This window comes from Antedon bifida, chromosome 1, assembly GCF_963402885.1.
Source record: "Antedon bifida chromosome 1, ecAntBifi1.1, whole genome shotgun sequence".
NCBI lineage: Eukaryota > Metazoa > Echinodermata > Crinoidea > Comatulida > Antedonidae > Antedon > Antedon bifida.
Genome location: NC_136226.1, coordinates 19265557 through 19283643, shown reverse-complemented (window position 1 = coordinate 19283643; position 18087 = coordinate 19265557). Strand labels below are relative to the sequence as shown.

General features: G+C 33.3%; 4 protein-coding genes across 6 annotated transcripts in view; 1 reads left to right on the top strand and 3 right to left on the bottom strand.

The window, feature by feature from the left end:
* The window catches only part of LOC144844692 (uncharacterized), a 276862-nt gene that overhangs the window by 45738 nt on the left and 213037 nt on the right, over positions 1–18087 (bottom strand). The gene's annotated exons all lie outside the window — the stretch shown is intronic.
* The window catches only part of LOC144845189 (uncharacterized), a 141371-nt gene that overhangs the window by 13907 nt on the left and 109377 nt on the right, over positions 1–18087 (top strand). The gene's annotated exons all lie outside the window — the stretch shown is intronic.
* The window catches only part of LOC144844465 (outer dynein arm-docking complex subunit 2-like), a 118502-nt gene that overhangs the window by 43283 nt on the left and 57132 nt on the right, over positions 1–18087 (bottom strand). The window lies entirely within an intron of this gene.
* Positions 1–18087, bottom strand: part of LOC144844887 (monomeric sarcosine oxidase-like) — a 47270-nt gene that overhangs the window by 9411 nt on the left and 19772 nt on the right. Inside the window, exons 4-6 of one of the 2 annotated variants that reach the window (XM_078702003.1) lie at positions 15699–16244; positions 10467–10610; positions 9766–10018 (exon numbers count right to left, since the gene is read on the bottom strand). In XM_078702003.1, coding sequence (XP_078558129.1) covers positions 9768–10018; positions 10467–10610; positions 15699–16244 — 941 coding nt within the window. In that variant the 3' untranslated portion in view covers positions 9766–9767. Of the gene's footprint in view, positions 1–9432; positions 10019–10466; positions 10611–15698; positions 16245–18087 lie in introns of those variants that run through there. The other variant, XM_078701999.1, reaches the window with a different exon arrangement.

The window sequence follows — 18087 nt, the reverse complement described above, 5'->3', positions numbered from 1 at the left end:
ATATAATAGGATGGCATACATCAACATTTTCCGATCGTATGTTAACGTACGTGCATGTTTAAAAAAAATTTATTTCAGTAAAATGATAAAAATGATCACCTATAATTCGTCAAAGTGACGAATTAAATTCTAGTTCTTATTATTTATTTCTCTCTGTACAAATTTGTGTAACAATTATCTCAAAAAGTTAAATGTCAATGATCACAAATTTTTCACAATGTCTTTTAAATACTTTAACTTAACCAAATAAGCTTTTCAGTGTGATCACTCAACCGTGACGTCATTAATACGCGATTTTGTGAAATCACACTATCAATCATATCTCCATAACTCTTTATCACATATCAATCAAATTCACTACACGTAAACTTCAGGTCAAGGGTAAAAATATAAGCAAATAAAAACTTGCGTGTTTCAAGGTCATGCACGTGAAATTGCGCGTTAAAAATTTAAAAAGCTTGAAATTAAGTTTTGATCAATTTAGAGCATGAATTAGGCCATTTGCGTGTTTCAAAAAATTACTGCGCAAAAAGACGTTTTTGCGCGCGCGATACTTAAAAAGCGTAAACAATACAATTTTTTGTACAAATCGCATTCCACCCACCATCCGTAGTACATTCACCAAATTTGAGTCTGTTGCGACTTAAAATAACGCTATACGAGCAGGTTAAAAATGACAAAATGCGCACATTAATTGCATCAAAGTGCTGAAAATGGTGAAAAATAGGCCTTTTTTAAAATGAAAATAACTCTTCAGAATGCAAGATGACCCCCAATTTTTTTAACTTATTCAGAAAGCTATTGAGTTGTAGATATGAATTCATGTACACATTTGATGTACAAAATGTTGTGACGTCATCAAATGGCCACTTGAATTTAAAAATTAGGATTTTTTATCTTTTTGTGTAGATTATCACATTCAACAGAGCGTATCTCGGTTATTTGTGCTCGAATTTTGCACAAATTGCAGTATGTGCTTGCTTAATTATTTATCTTTCCATGAGTGGTCAGCGTTTTCATTTTAATGACGCCATTGCGCGTAAAACCTTGAATAACGTAGGTCGTGTAATTTCACCTACACCATACATTTGAATATCTTACAGCTCTTCAGAATTAAATGTGACCTTGAAGATTATAAATTATTATGAAAGCTGATGAAATGTAGATATGAATTCATATAAAAAATAAGCCCATCTGATGTTGCGAAGTTATCATATGGCCAGTTGAAGTTAAAAAGTAGTTTTTAAATTTCTTTAGTCAAAGTTATACAAATTTCAAAGAGCGCGCATTGCGCTTCTACGTGCCAAATTCTCTTCCAATTCTTATATTTATTTGCTCAATTCATTATCTTTCAAAATGGTCAACTTCAAGTTTATTTTGATAATTCCATCATATCAAAAAATCAGAACATGATGTGTGTCCCGTAATTTCACCTATGCTACACTGTATATAGATACAGTATATACTGTACATATTGTATATGACATATAATAGGCACAACTCAGCACTATAAGCATATATAATAGGATGGTATACATCAACATTTTCTGATCGTATGTTAACGTACGTGCATGTTTAAAAAATGTGTGGTTCCCGTAATTTCACCTATGTTACACTGTATATAGATATACTGTACACTGTACTGTATAGAGTATATATTCTATGACACATAATAGGTACAACTCAGCACTATAAGCATATGCATCATGTCGTAGGATGGCGTACATCAACTTTTTATGATCGTATGTTAACGTACGTGCATGTTTAAAAAATGTTAATTTCATTAAAATGATAAAAATGATCACCTATAATTCGTCAAAGTGACGAATTAAATTCTAGTTTTTTCTTTTTATTGTTTCTGTACACTATTTTGTGTAACAATTATCTCAAAAAGTTTAATGTCAATGATTACAAAAATTTCAGAATATCTTTCAAATAATATAACTTAATCCTAATAAGCTTTCCAGCGTGATCACTCATCCGTGACGACATTTATACGCCATTTTGCGAAATCACATTATCAATCATATCTCCATAATTCATTATCACATATTAATGAAATTCACTACACGTAAACTTCAGATCAAGGGTAAAAATATTAGCAAATAAAAACGCACGCGCACGTAGGTTCATGCGCGTGATATCGCGCGTTAAAAATTTAAAACGCTCAAAATTAAGTTTTATCAATTTAGAGCATGAATTAGGCCATTTGCGTGTTTAAAAAAATTACTGCGCAAAAATGCGTTTTTGCGCGCGCGATACTTAAAAAGCGTAAAAAATATGAATTTTTTTTACAAATCTCATTCTACTCACCATCCTTAGTACATTCACCAAATTTGAGTCAGTTCCGACTTAAAATAACGCTATACGAGCACGTTAAAAATGACAAAATGCGCACATTAATTTTACAAAAGTTCTGAAAATGGTGAAAAATAGGTCTTTTTTAAAATGAAAATAATTCTTCAGAATGCAAGATGACCCCCGATTTTTTTAACTTATTCTGGAAGCCATTGAGTTGTAGATATGAATTCATGTACACATTTTACGTACAAAATGTGTTGACGTCATCAAATGGCCACTTGAATTTAAAAATTAGGATTTGTTATTTTTGTGTGTAGATTATCACATTCAACAGAGCGCATCTTGGTTATGTGTGCTCGAATTTCGCACAACTTTCAGTATGTGCTTGCTTAATTAATTATCTTTATCATGAGTTGACACTATCTTCATTTTAATGACGTCATCATGCGTAAAAACTTGAATAACGTAGGCCGTGTAATTTCACCTTTGCAGTAAATTTGAATATCTTACAGCTCTTCAGAATTGAAGGATACCTTGATGATTATAATTTATTATGAAAGCTGATGAAATGTAGATATTAATTCATATAAAAATTAAGCCTATCGGATGTTGTGACGTTAACATATGGCCAGTTGAAGTTTAAAAGTAGTTTTTTCATCTTTTTCGTCAAAGTTATACAAATTTCAAAGAGCGCGCACAGCGCTTCTACGTGCCAAATTCTCTTCCAATTCTTATATTTTTTTGCTCAATTCATTATCTTTCGAAATTGTCATCTTCGAGTTTATTTTGATAATTCCATCATACCAAAAAATTAAAACATGATGTGTGTCCCGTAATTTCACCTATGCTACACTGTATATAGATATACATTACTGTACATAATGTATATGGCATATAATAGGCTCAACTCAACGCTATAAGCGTATAATATGATGGCATACATCAACATTTTCTGATCGTATGTTAACGTACGTGCATGTAAAAAAAAAATTAATTTCATTAAAATGATAAAAATGATCACCTATAATTCGTCAAAGTGACGAATTAAATTCTAGTTTATATTTAAAATTGTACTGTACAGATAATTGAAAATATTGCATATTAAAACAGTTTTATGAAACAAAGTCAAGGTAATTGCTCTAAAATACTAATTTTTCCATTTTTTGTCCGCTTTTATATAATTGCATCCATATTCATTTGTATTAAACTAAGGATTTCAATTCAAATGCAAATAAATTCCATATCACTTTGTTTTTTCGTATTTTCTAATTTTTCCAAAAAGCATAATAATAATAATAAATGCTTTATTTCAACATGGAGAACTTGATCACCATAAAGGTGTTTTTCGTCAAGGCCGTGCAAGGCCATAAATAATTCTTAAAATTAACAACAGTATATACAGTGTGGTATAAAAACCATAGAGAAAATTTTCCCATGATAAAAATATAAAAACAATTTTAACATACACAATACATTCAAGCAAGTAATAATAATTTGATTTAAAAGTAAAAAGTATTAACAGAATTTATAAAAAAGAAAAACACTTATTAAATTAAAAGATGCAAATTTAAGTACTGTAATATAAAAAAGATACATAATAAAACATGGAAATTAACCTGCCTACAAGTCTTGTGCATTTAAATTGAAATATGCTCTTTGAATTTAGCATTTCTAGAATCTATGTTTAGGTTATTCCATAACTTAGCACCGCGATAGGTGAGTATAAGCTTACAGCTCATGTTGTATTCTTTGTAGCTGTTTGATATCACAATTTGAGTATTACATTTGCGTAATCAAGGTGTGAGATTATGAGTCCTTGAATCAAAATTGTACATGCGACTGTAGACAGTATTGGTCGAATTAATTTAATTCTCTGAAAGCTGATCATGGCTGATCAACACTTTCTTTGGATATGTTCCTTGTAGTAAGCTCATCAATGTCTGCTCCCAGGTATCTGATGCATTTGCTACGGGAAACTTGTTCAACATCCATGACAATATTAGAACACTGGCATTTGGTGAGTTATTGCCTCAAAAGACAGTACTGTATAAAAACTCTGTTTTTGCGCTGTTCATTTTCAAACGATTCCCATCTATCCGGTGCTTTACGTACCATGGATTTTAATCGGATTGATAATTACTTCCCTCAGTGTACTGGCATAGGCAGAGTATAAGACAGGACCGGCGCATGAGCCTTGTGGTACTGAGACGTTATTTTTGTATATTGAGACTTTATAGTATTGTGGAAGTTGTAATTTGATTTATACATTATGTTGTACGTGAAGGTTTTGAAATTTTTGTATTTCTTGCTGATATTTTGGCTGTTCTTACTGGGTGGATTGAGTAAGCCGGGTGGTGGAATTGCGTACACGTAATCTGATTTGCATTCCATAGGCGAGAGAGGTCGACCTCACCGCTACCAGCATACGTTGAACTACCATCTGAGATACAACGTCGCAGGCCTCGGAAAAGGGGCAAGGCTGGAGGGGTCAGAAAGCGACTACAACAAAGGAAATGTAAGCCTTTTATACCATCTTTAATATTTGGAAATGTTAGATCTTTGAATAACAAATCCGATTTACTCAGAGCAAAGATAGAACATTTCAGTGATTTTAGGAATGCCAGCTTACTTGCATTCACAGAAACCCACCTGAGCGATAAGCATAGCGATCAACATGTTCAAGTAGTTGGCTTTTAATCTGTTCGTGGGGATCGTACAGCCGAAGCGAATAAAGATGGTGGTGGTGGTCTTTGCCTCTACATTAATGAGAAATACTGTCATCCAAATAACTCTACGCTTAAGCTTCATAAATGTACGCCACACTCTGAAGTGCTGGTTGTTGGTATTCGCCCCTACTATCTTCCGAGAGAGTTCTCGCATGTTATCAATGTTATGGTATACATACCTAACAAAAAGCTTGAAAAGCCTGCTATAAATGAGATGGCAGAAATAATCGAAGGTATTGAGTGTAGTCAGCCTGGGGCGCTTGTAATTATCAATGGCTCAAGAAAACGGCCACTTATTATCAGCATGTTACATGTAAAACGAGGGACAACGCGATTCTTGATTTATGCTACTCAAATGTGAAGGATGCCTATATTTCGACTCGAAAGCAAATTGGATCATAATTTGATTTTACTCAGTCCCAAATATCGCCCGCTAAATAAGACTTGCCAACCAAAAATGATTAATGTACGCAAATGGTCACCTGAAGCCGAGGAAGCCCTACCGATTGGGATATTTTTACGGAGGATGAAGATTTGAATAGTATTACTCATGCAGTGAGCTCGTACATAAACTTTTGTATCGATAAATGCATTCCAGTTAAAAAAGTGAAAATCTACCCTAATAACAAGCCATGGATCACGAAAGGCGTTAAATTACTGTTTTGTGAGAAACGTAGAGCCTTCAAGATGGGCGACTCTAATCGTATGAAAATATTGACTAGAGAGATTAAATCTGAAATAATGAAACAGAACATTTATAGGAAAAAAGTTACTTACATAACTTCAGGTCTAATAATATGAAAAAAGTTTGGCAGGGTATGAAACTTATGAGTGGTTACACAAACGGTGGTAATACACCTACCTCGATTCCGAATGTTACTGTGCAATATGTTAATGAGTTAAATGAATTTTATAACCGTTTTAATGTTCATGATTTAAAAGAAGAAAGAGAGGCCCTATTTAGCTTGTGTCGGGTAACTGAAGATGATAATGAATTTGATAATGATGAGTTAGAAAACCATCTCTTACTTAAACAAGTCGTTCTTTTCCCAACTCGCAAACAAAATTGCCTGGACAAAATTGTCACTGATGTTGATAATGTCTACGAAACACCCATAAAGCACAATCCATTGGGAAAGAGTGACCACTGTGTTATCATTTGGAAGCCTTTAAATCAAATTCGCAAGCCTACCTCAAAAGCCTTGATCACAAGGCCATTCAGAGAATCTTGTATTCGATCGATGGGCCAATGGATAACTCAGGAATCATGGGAGGTGTATTTGGCAGAATCAGGAGAGAAAATGGCAGAAATCCTTGAAAATATACTAAAACAAAAATACGAAGAACATTTTCTGCAAAAAGTAATTCGACGACGAAATAATGAAAAGCCGTGGATGAACTATCGCGTACATAAATTGATTGATGAGCGACAAAAGGCATATAGATCTAATCAAATTCTTTTTTAGTTAACATTGTATTTGTATTTTCCGAAATTTAATATATTTTTGTAGATTTTTAATGTTGTGAATATTTTAGTGAATAATTGTGCAATATTGCCACCTATACTAAAAGATAATAATAATAATCAAATAAAGAACAGTGCAGATAGGTTTTAGTATATAATGTAAATTTTTCTTTTTTTAATAAAAGTGCAATTGTATTTTCCAAAATTTTGTATATATTTTAAGATTCTTAATATTGTAAATTTTAGTGAATAATTGTGTAATTTTGTAATTGTATTTTCCGAATTTATTATTGTAGTTTTATAGATTTCATTTCAATATTTTTTATTGTAATACAAACGTTATTAGCTATGTGCTATTGTTTTTGTAATTTTATATATACCGTAATAAATAAATTAAAAAAAAAAAAAAATAATAATAATAATAGTACGAATTTGTAACGCACAGCAGTAAGTGATCAAATGAGAGAGCTCAATCTGAAGAAAAAGATGAGTTTTCAAGGCAGATTTAAAGGCGATAGTAGACGAATATGATCTAATAGAGGCGGGTAGGTCATTCCATAAGCGAGAGGCAGCAGAAGTGAAGGTGCTTAAGCCATACGCTTTAGTGTTAAAAGTCGGAATGGAAAGGAGATTTTTTGAAGACGAGCGAAGGCGACGGGAAGGTATGTGAAATGTGAAGAGGAAGAAGGTCAGAGAGATATGAAGGGGATTTGAACGAGAGAGCTTTATAATTTAATCCCAAATTTAGCATAAGCATTTCTGATGTACATAACGAATTCATGAAACTCAATTAATCGAAGGCTGCTGGTCCCGGATAGAATCCCACCACGAGTACTTAAGGTCTGCTCTCCTCATCTTGATGGTATATTTACATTTATTTTCAATAGGTGTTTTTCTTGTCATACGTTCCCGGATATTTGGAAACTTTCATGCATAATACCGGTACCTAAGAAATCTAAGAATGAATGATTTGAGACCCGTCGCGCTCACGTCTGTCGCGATGAAAACATTGGAACGTATTATTTTAAAAATTATGGAACCTTATGCTAAAAAAGTGTTAGACCTGTTGCAAATTTGCTTACTGATCACTCCGTAGTACCAGTGATGCGATACTTTTTAAATTACATAAATTATATTCACATCTTGATAATGTAAAGAAAGGCCACTCGGCACGTATTATGTATTTTGATTTTCAGTCTGCGTTTAATACCATACAACCCCATATCCTGGCAGACAAAATGTTGAATATGGAGTTTCCACGTCCGATTGTTCGTTTAGTCTTAAATTTCATTTGTGATAGAAAGCAATTTGTTAATATTAATGGTGTCAAGTCAGAAATTGTAACCTCTGACACCGGTGTTCCTCAGGGAACTGGCAACGCGCCTAAATTATATTCCTTGTAAACAGCCGATTACAGATTAAATGATGAGGTTTGCCCAGTTGTTAAATTTGCTGATGACACTAGTACTATTGGTCTCATAGTTTCAAACAATGATGAAAATTATCGTAGCGAAATACAAAGATTTGTTAAATTTTGTGACGATAATTATCTCCAAATAAATGCATCAAAAACAAAGGAGATGATCATTGATTTTAGGACTAAACATAAATTTAATTTTCAACCAATCACTATCAAAGGTAAAGCAATTGAAGTTGTTGACCAGTACAAGTATCTAGGAATTGTTTTCAATGATAAACTAAGTTGGGGAGATCATATAGACTTCATCAGCAAAAAATTAAATCCCAGAATGTATTTTACTTTTTTTACTTTCGTTCTATATCCGTAATATGTAGTGTTTGGACGTACTGCCTCTCCTGTTGGGCTGGTAATACTACCGGAGGGAATAAAGGACGTGTAAACTTTCATCCGTCAGGCTGGTTACGGTAAAATGATTGGTCTGGAACTGCCTTCCATTACCGATGTGCACCTAGAACACCTCCAGAAAGATTTCGAACGCATTGAGTCTGATGCCTCTTATCCTCTCCACAAAGTAATCATAGACCAACTTAATCCAAGTGGTAGATTGAGGCTCCGCAGTGTGAAAACAAATCAATATGCAAAATCCTTTATCCCCTCCGGTATCATCCAGTACAACAGGAAGTCAAGAAGATAATAACTTAACTTATTTTGTATTTTTTAGATGTTTTTATATGAATGGTTGTTCTATCCTATAATTGTATTTATTGCGTTTTCTTTTTTTTTTTGACGAGCAATGAATTTCCTTTTTGAGGATCAATAAAAGTTATCTTATCTTTTATCTTAAAGAGATGGGTCGAAAGTCAGAGTAGCATTGGTCGATAGTCAGTGTAACTTTCGCCGACGTCGACAATTTAAAATGCTGCGCTGAGATCTAATGTATAGCTACAACAGCGGTGACGCATTGTCGTTCTATAGCATGTCATTGACAAGTTTGGCTAGTGCTGTCTCGCAGCTATAGTTCTTTCTGCAGGCGCTTTGGTAGTCAGGCAATAGCGAGTTCTTCGAACAATGATTGTTAGGGTTCCACAACAATTTAGACATGAAGGGAAGATTGCTCACAGGACGATAGCTAGATGTTACTGGCTCTAGACCCGATTTCTTTAGAAGTGGCCTTATGATTGCGGTCTTCCATTGTTGAGGAAAAATCACATCTGCCAAAGAGATATTAACTATTTTAGCCAAGACTGTCATAATTGCTGGAAGGATTTGTTTTAGTACCTTTGTCAGCAGAAAATCTAATTCACAGGATTTTGTCGGAGTGGGATAATTATTGAAATTTGTCATCAACTTGTTCATATCTTGGAGTTTTGTCGAGCTTGTCACGAATCCGTTTTCAGCTACAGTATTTCAAGTGAAACCAAACTTCTTCTACTACCATGTAGACATATTTAAATAGGGTTAATGCGATCAATGGTATATAAGCAAATGATTTAAAACAATTTCACGATGGCATACAAGAATGCTCTTACAATCAAAAGATGTACCTTTATTCATAACAAAGTCTTGAATGGAAAAGTTATATAGAATAAGTACAGCCCATGACCTAACAGTAGTCTAGATAAAACACCTATTCATAATCCACATAAAAATAGAAATATGTTTGTCTAGTGATTATGATATTACATAGCATGATGCAGGCTTGTTTAACAACCTTTTATATTCCAATATAATGATTCTTCAAGATTATATATATAAAAGAGTGAATTCACAGAATATAATAGTTAAACAAAATATTGTTACAAGGTATGTATTTCATTCGTGGAGTATGATATTAATTAATATTTAATTCCCACCTCTACAATTGAGACTCTATAATTAGAGGTTTCAATTTAATCTTGAATTCTTTCTGAGGAAGATCATATTCCCAGCCACAATTTGTTATCATCATAGCCCCCATCTTTCCTATCTCATCAGCTGACTTAGCCCCATACCCATTACCTCCTACCAGTATTCCAAGAGTCTCTGTTATCATGTCACAATATAGGTAACCAGTTGGTGTTTTAGATGTAACACATGTGTCATACTTAACAGACAACATCGTAAAATCTATAAAAATAAAGCACCTACTCTCAATTTTTCAAGAACAGAAAGACAAAATACATGTTTTTATGTGCCACACAAAAACATACAAACTTTAAATTATGCAAAATAACAAAACATATGTATTTTATTCGCTATCCTAAAATTTGTCAGACCAAAGTTAACCAAGAATGATTTGCGACCGACTGATGTACAGTATGTCATGTTAGTTCATTGTGCGTAAGTTCTACTCACATTGACACAGATCGCATGGTTTCTAGGTTCAGACGACGACCCACAACACATCGATTGACCTGTCCTAGATTGTTCTTCGCAAATCAAAAGCTCCCTAATAATGGCCTACACAACTGTCAATTTGCATGAAATTAAAGATCGCTATTACACTCCAAAGATCCATTCATCTTTCATTTATTCAGTATAGAGAAATTTTATTTAAACAAAATGTTATACATACCTGCCATAACATTTTTCATAATCTTATACAGCTTAGATGTTATCCAACTTGATTCTTGGTTTCTGAAGTGTTGTACTATAGCTCTGTTGGTTTTTAATGGTATGTTTCCCCATACACCATGGCCTACTTTCAAGTAGTATTTGCCTAATGAAATAAAATATGTACTAATTAGTAGAAAATTTGTTAATTATAATTATTACCAAAATACTACCTCATTAAAATTAAAATTGTACTATAATTATTATTTATATAGTAAGTCTTCAAAAACTTATCAACGGATATTAGATCTTTCTTTACAATTGGATTTTAAAGGAACATTATTTGCTGGGAATGAATATATAGCAAAACCCCTCAATCATATGGCACAGGCCTGCTGCTGTTCATAATTCAAAAAATTCGTAAAATAGAGGTTACATAGATTTCAGCTATACACTGTATCCCATAAGTAGCATAGACAGTTCAATATTTTAGGCCTAAAAACAGCCATAAATGTAATGTACAGTACATGAAATATCAACTAAATAAACATTTTAATGTATAGCGATAATATTGTATGAAGGTTTGCATGGCGAAATCAAATGTTAATATAAAGTTTGCGGTATACCATGTGTATTAGTCCTGAAAAGAACTGTTGAGTTTCTCGACGTTTCGATCAGATCAATATGCTTTGATCGTCCTTAGGAGTGAGAATGCAGAAAGTCCTCAGGAGTGAGAATACAGAAAGTCTGTCTAGACACATGGTCTTTGTTTGGCCAGTCTGCACCCAGCTTCGAGACAATGCTATTGTTTTTAGCTTGTCTCACTTTGCTTTTCACACTATCAGAAACAATGCTCTTCTATAGCTAGTGTTCATTCACTATATTGTTCATGAGAAACAATGCTCTTCTATAGCTAGTTTCAATCCCTCCCACTATGTGAACTATTGTTTCTAGCTTTCACACCAGTCCCACTTACATAAGTTTCCTGGACTTTCTGCATTCTCAGTCCTGAGGACGATCAAAGAATATTGATCGAAACATAGAGAAAATCAACAGTTCTTTTCAGAACTAATACTGTGGTGTATAACCGCAAACTTTATATCAATATAGCGATAATGAAATGAAAATACAAACAACATACATAACTGAAAATTTAGGCTGGCCTAAGTCTAAAAAGTCATACGTCAGCAATGTACAGTACTTCCCCACACAGTGAATGATTCTTGTCAGAGGCGGTTGCAGAACTATTTTAAGTCCAGTACCGTAGACAACAAGTTTTTGTGCCACAGGCCCCCCATGGTGGGGCCTGTGGCGAAGTGAATTTTGTTAAACGACACCCCTAGATGGCCGGAAATATGGTACTCTCGCACGTAAAATTCACAATAAATGGCAGCTATAGTTCGCCGAAAAAGACACTCTTTATCGGGCTACCAAACAGCAATACTATCGTATCCCGCCTATTTTTTTCGCCGGTAAAACACAACACAACATTTTTAACGTCAGAGAAGTCCCCGACGAAGGTACTTCCGGTAAGCTAAATAAATTCTGGCAATTATAATCAATAAATACAAATTAATTATTATTATCAATTAATAATTAAACAAATAATAATTAAACAAATATGAAGCTGCTGCTATAAATATATTGAGCAAAAAAAAAATAATTGTATTATTTTGATCAATAAGTCAGTATACCACAATTTCCAAAATTCATTTTCATTTATCCACTATAATCTGTACAACAGTGTTGCTTAAACTACAGTACACTTTAGAAAAGAAAATATGATCGAAATTTGCAAAAAGAAGCAGTTAAAGACTCCTTCCCTGCAATTTTGGACGTTTTTTGGAAAATAATACATATATATCACTTTAAAAACATTAAACCATGTCATTCCTTGTCTTAAATGTACGTTTTATGGTACCTAAGTAGCTCGCGGCGGTGTCAGATGAAAGCGGTCGCGCTTGAAATCGGTCGCGTTTGAAATCGGTCGCGATAAAATCAACTTCCGGTATTTTGTATGGCGCGCCGCTAGAGCTATACTTTTGATGATATCGGTCGCATTTGAAATCGGTCGCGTTTGAAATCGGTCGCGCTATTTTGTATGGATCGAGCGGGATGCATGCTAAGAGCGGGATATACATTTTTCGTTTATATAGATTTAATTGATATTTTTTAGGAACTAGATTATTTATGTGGATATTTTTTACTTGGTTAATAAGTATTTTTATTATCAATCATTAAATTAATTTTTTTTTGTATTTCACAGGTCTCGGAGAAGGACTGTGTCTTTTCAAAATTGCCATTTCTAAACACGTTTAAATATTATATTAGGCATAATGTTATATTAGGCATATATAATTCCTCTATTTATAGGTACTGTAATTAATATATTATATAGAGAATATACGTATGTCGTGTCTTTTATTATGCAAACAATTACGTATGGTTTTAGGATATTAATAAAATATATAGATAATATGCCGTTATAAATCAATCTACCGGCCTACAGTAGGACTATGATGTACAATGATAGATGTGAGTATAATAATGTATGGATAATAAAGGTGGACAAAGGTGGACACGATTCTCAAAGAGGTAATCTGCACTGATATTTAAACAATTAGATTTACGAACGGCGTATGAATGTGAGACACTGAGTTGCACTTACTTAATTATTTACATTAAATGATTATTATAAATGAAGAAATAAAAGATATTCAAATTAAAATCTATAGTAGGCCTATCGCCGACGTATATACGTAAATTATATATAAATCATACTGTCAAATTATAGAAACAGTGCTTTATTCGGAATTATTATGGATAAGCAAGCCTGTGAGCTACAGCGATTTTAATTGATTATTGATTATCCTTGCCTCCTTAGATTTCCACGTGTCTTGATTTTGTTACCTATGTTTTAAATGTATTTCGATTTTAAAGGCTAAGTAAAGAATGAATGAATGAATGAACATGATCTCATAATCGCGTCGAGCATCTATAGCTCATTGGATTGTTTCACAAAAACACATGCAGGAGGCCTATAGACGTTTCAAACGTATGGTTATTAGTAATAGACGTCATCTTTACCTCGCCATGGACAACGATCGTACGTGTTTTGTCCATGATTTAACACTAACAAGTACGTGTTTTTTAAAAAGGGGAAACCCCGTCAGCAAAATAACGTATTGTTAGGGGAAACAGCTGCACGATCATAGAAGGCGCATACCACAATATGGCTTATTCGGGGGTTTATCTCAGTAACTCGCCTTTTAACCATCCGCATATAATGATCATTTTACTAAAAACTATTTTAAACATTAGAAATAAAAATATACACGTGATTTGCCTCAACAATAATCATTATAAATACATAATAGAAAAATAACGCTTAAAAAAAGAACGATGTTTCGACTCCATCATGGAGTCATTATCAAGTCCAATGAATAAAATTAAAAAAAAACAACTAATTAAATAACACAAGCCAAGGGTCAAAGTTTAAATAACAAAAGACCTATAATCATTATACACTTAATATTATCCTACATAACGGATAGAAATAAAAATAAGGTGATCGAATAGTATAAAAATGGATACGCTTGCTTTACGGGCTATATTGTAAAAATTATTGTTTTTAAATTGTTCTCTTTTACGTAATTGTTTGCATAATAAAAGATACGACAGACGTATATTCTCTATATAATAATATATTAATTACAGTACATATAAATAGAGGTAAATTATTATATGCCTAATATAACATTATGCCTAATATAATATTTAAACGTGTTTTAGAAATGGCCATTTTGAAAAGACACAGTCCTTCTCCGAGACCTGTGAAATACAAAAAAAAATAATAATTTAATGATTGATAATAAATATTTATTAACCAAGTAAAAAATATCCACATAAATAATCTAGTTCCTAAAATATATCAATTAAATCTATATAAACGAAACATGTATATCCCGCTCTAGCGTGCATCCCGCTCGATCCATACAAAATAGCGCGACCGATTTCAAACGCGACCGATATCATCAAAAGCATAGCTCTAGCGGCGCGCCATACAAAATACCGGAAGTTGATTTTATCGCGACCGATTTCAAACGCGACCGATTTCAGACGCGACCGATTTCATCGTAAACCCTCGCGCCGATCGACCTCTCGTGGACGGTCTTAGGCCTAGCCTAGCTAGGCTTAGTTTTGTAGGCCTAGCTGGTAAACATCGGTAACGTACGAACATCGTACGCTAGCTATATACCTAGCCTGACGTTGTATAGTTGCTGATTAATTGTCTTTATTTTTGCCAGACTCCGTTGATACAAATTGGGGAAAACCCGGTATTTTCGCTAAAAAGTTAGGAGTCTTCCATTTGTTTTGGCCTCACGATCGATCGAAAAGTGGGCGAATTACAGGTGAAAAACAAAAATATCAATCCGCGCGCAATGCATTTTGGGATTTATAGCGGGCCGCTATAATTATTAGAATCGACTTATTTTTCACATTTTTAACCGTTTAAAGACGAAAAAAGTTATCGCAATAGGACCATATAGTATTATTTTTACATTAAATATAGTTTGTGATCTTAAATTAGATCTAAAAAACGTAGGGAAGGGGGCTTTAAACACTGTTATTTCTAAGTTTGGAACTTCCGAAATTATACTACGGAAATTTGGCCCAATATTACGGACATAAAATAAAGATAAATAGGGTACTACGGAAATACTTAAATGATGGGAAATCTTCGGCAAAATGCAATAATTATGGACAAATTAACGACCCATATGACAGGGTTTTCCACGAACACAGTGTGTAGTGGCTTTTCGTACCTTCTCATGACGCACACAAGCAATCCAAACAGTCAGAAATTCATTCTGAGCATGTACAGAAATATATCAACACAAAAAATACGCTGACAGCCAGCGGGAAATTGTGCGGGGTATTGTAATGCTGGTTAATTTTACGCTGCCGTCTGTCAATTTACATATAGGCTCTTCCAAAACTGACTTCTATAACGTTAATGGTTATTATGATAAAATTGGATCTAAATTTTAATTTAGTGACAGAAAAAAACATTTAGCATGAAATTAAGGGTGTTGCCCGGGCAACTGGGGCAAACCCCCTGCGTCCGCCCCTGCTTGTAGTACTGGGCAAATTTACATCATTCAAAAGTCTGATGGAATACGGTGCAAATGAATGAAAATATCTAGTATGTAACAGTATAATTATATAAAATAAGTAAGCAAATAATTCATACCATCTGGATATTTGATTGGAGGTAAGATATAACAGGAATTAGACAAGTCATCGGGTTTGTAAAGAATACTGGGCATGGACTTCATTCTGCATACAACATCTTCACTTAGTTCACACAAAATTACTCTCTCAGTTGTAATTTCCATATCCGGTACAACATTTCCTGGAATTAAGTTTCTAAAGCCTGTAAAGGCCCCAGTGGTGAGAAGAACCTTCCTACTGTGAATGTGCATACCAGTGCATGTTGTAAGCAAATGCAGGTGATTGCTGCAGTCTTGAATATCATCAACAACATCCGTAATGATAATGCATCCTCTCAGTTTTGCTAGTTTTTGATGGGCAAGCCTTTGCTTTCGTATATTAATATAACCAGCGTTTGTATTGCTGTATAGACCAGTTGAGCTTGCTAAAAATGGAAATTTATCATTCATTTCTTGGGAATCTAACTTTGTAGCAGGTGCATATAAATCAGCATGTAGATCTGCTTGCTTTTTAACATATTTATCTCCAAGAAACAAACAGCCAACTTCCTCATAAAAGGATATACCTTCAGGAAATGTAAAAATACATAATACTGTATTGATAAATTGTTTTAGTGTATAGTATAGTTTATCCATTATTTATGCAAATTAGTTTTTTTTTTAAATAGTAAATGGTATTCAAATAAAGATTGTTTATGAGTTGAATGGGGAGAATATTTTCAATAGTTGGTTAGAGAACGAATTAAAGTACCCTACCCAACAAATATAAAATTCTTTTTAGTCAATTAATCTGCAGCTTTATCTATGAATCAAATGTAAAAGGATAGGCTATTTAAAAGGCGCACATATACACTAAAGGTTGGTTTTCGATCGCATGTTATTCAACAGCCTACTTCTTATATTGCAAAAACTTCTCAAATGTTATAGATAAGTCTGAGAGATTTAGTGCACATACTTTACCATTGGTCTTAATATGATTTTTGTGTGAGACATACTTTGGTACATCTGAAAACATAATTCTTAAGTGATTTTGGTGATGCACTTTTGGGTCAGAGGTCATGAATGACCTATTTTTTCACGCAATTTTAACAATATCTTTATTTTATGGCACAGTATTTGATGAAATGCATCAATTCTTTTGGAATTAGGCTCAAGGTAAAGCCGATGAATCATACTCAACATTGATTATCATCAAAAGTCATTTGAGTCATTATTTTACAAAACTAGATGGCACGCTCTAGGTTGTGCCCACAGATGGTTCTCGAATACACAGTAATTTCAGCGTAAAAAAACTGGCGATTTCAAATGTACACATTATACATATCGTTTACAGAAACGAATAAATAGACACGATGATTTATGTAGCACCCTGGGAATTACTTCCGAAAGAGAAACTTGTCACAAAATGAGTCCAAATTTTTGACTCATTTAAACAAACCCAATTTGTGTTTTGTATGTAACATTAGGGTTGAGGGATGGGGAAGAGGATAGGTACAAAGAGGAACAATTTTTAAATATATTCTTTATCCACTCAGTAACGAAATATTTTTTCATGTTTTATAGGCCTATAGATAATATACCACTAAATACAGTAAAACATTTGCGATTTAATACTTTGTTAAAACTGTCACTGTCATATTCGATTCAAATAGTAAAGTACATATATACACCACTACAACGTTTATATTTTTTGTAATTATTAATTAATACAAACGTTGAGAAGCAACTGTCAGTAATAGTTTATTTGTATATTATGTGTTTATAATCTAACAGTAGCGGCTACCCACACTCACAGTAATAAAGTTTATTTGTATTTTTGTGTATATTATATCTAACAGTACCAACACTCACAATAATAAAATTGTGATCAAAATGGCGATCAAAAGTGGTTTTTACAGTATTGTATAGCATTGCAATACTATTTATATTTATTCTCCAAGGGCCCATAAATTTACCTACTTCTGTTAATCCATGGTTAAACCAAATAATTTGGAATGTTCCATTCATCGCAAATCAATACACTTGTATAAACGTATATTAAATCTATCAAAATAGTATTTTTTTAAGAAAATTGGCCTGTCTTCAACATTATGATGCTGTACTCGAGCAGTTTTCAGCTATTAAAAACAATTATCGTAGGAGGAGATAGCAAAATGCGAAGCATCCTCGTATTATTATGTGCGGGTATTTTTCAAGATGGACATCCATTCGACAGTGTATACCACGATCGGAAAACACTCCTATTTGGGGCAAATCGTTTTAATTGTCAATAACTAATTATCTAACTCAATTTAATTAGTAAACAGGGTTACATCAGGTGGTTAAAATCAGTACCGAAAGTACGAACCAACTTTATATACCATCGAGTAAAAATTCTAGAAGTACGGCGCGATTTACTGAATTTTTCCC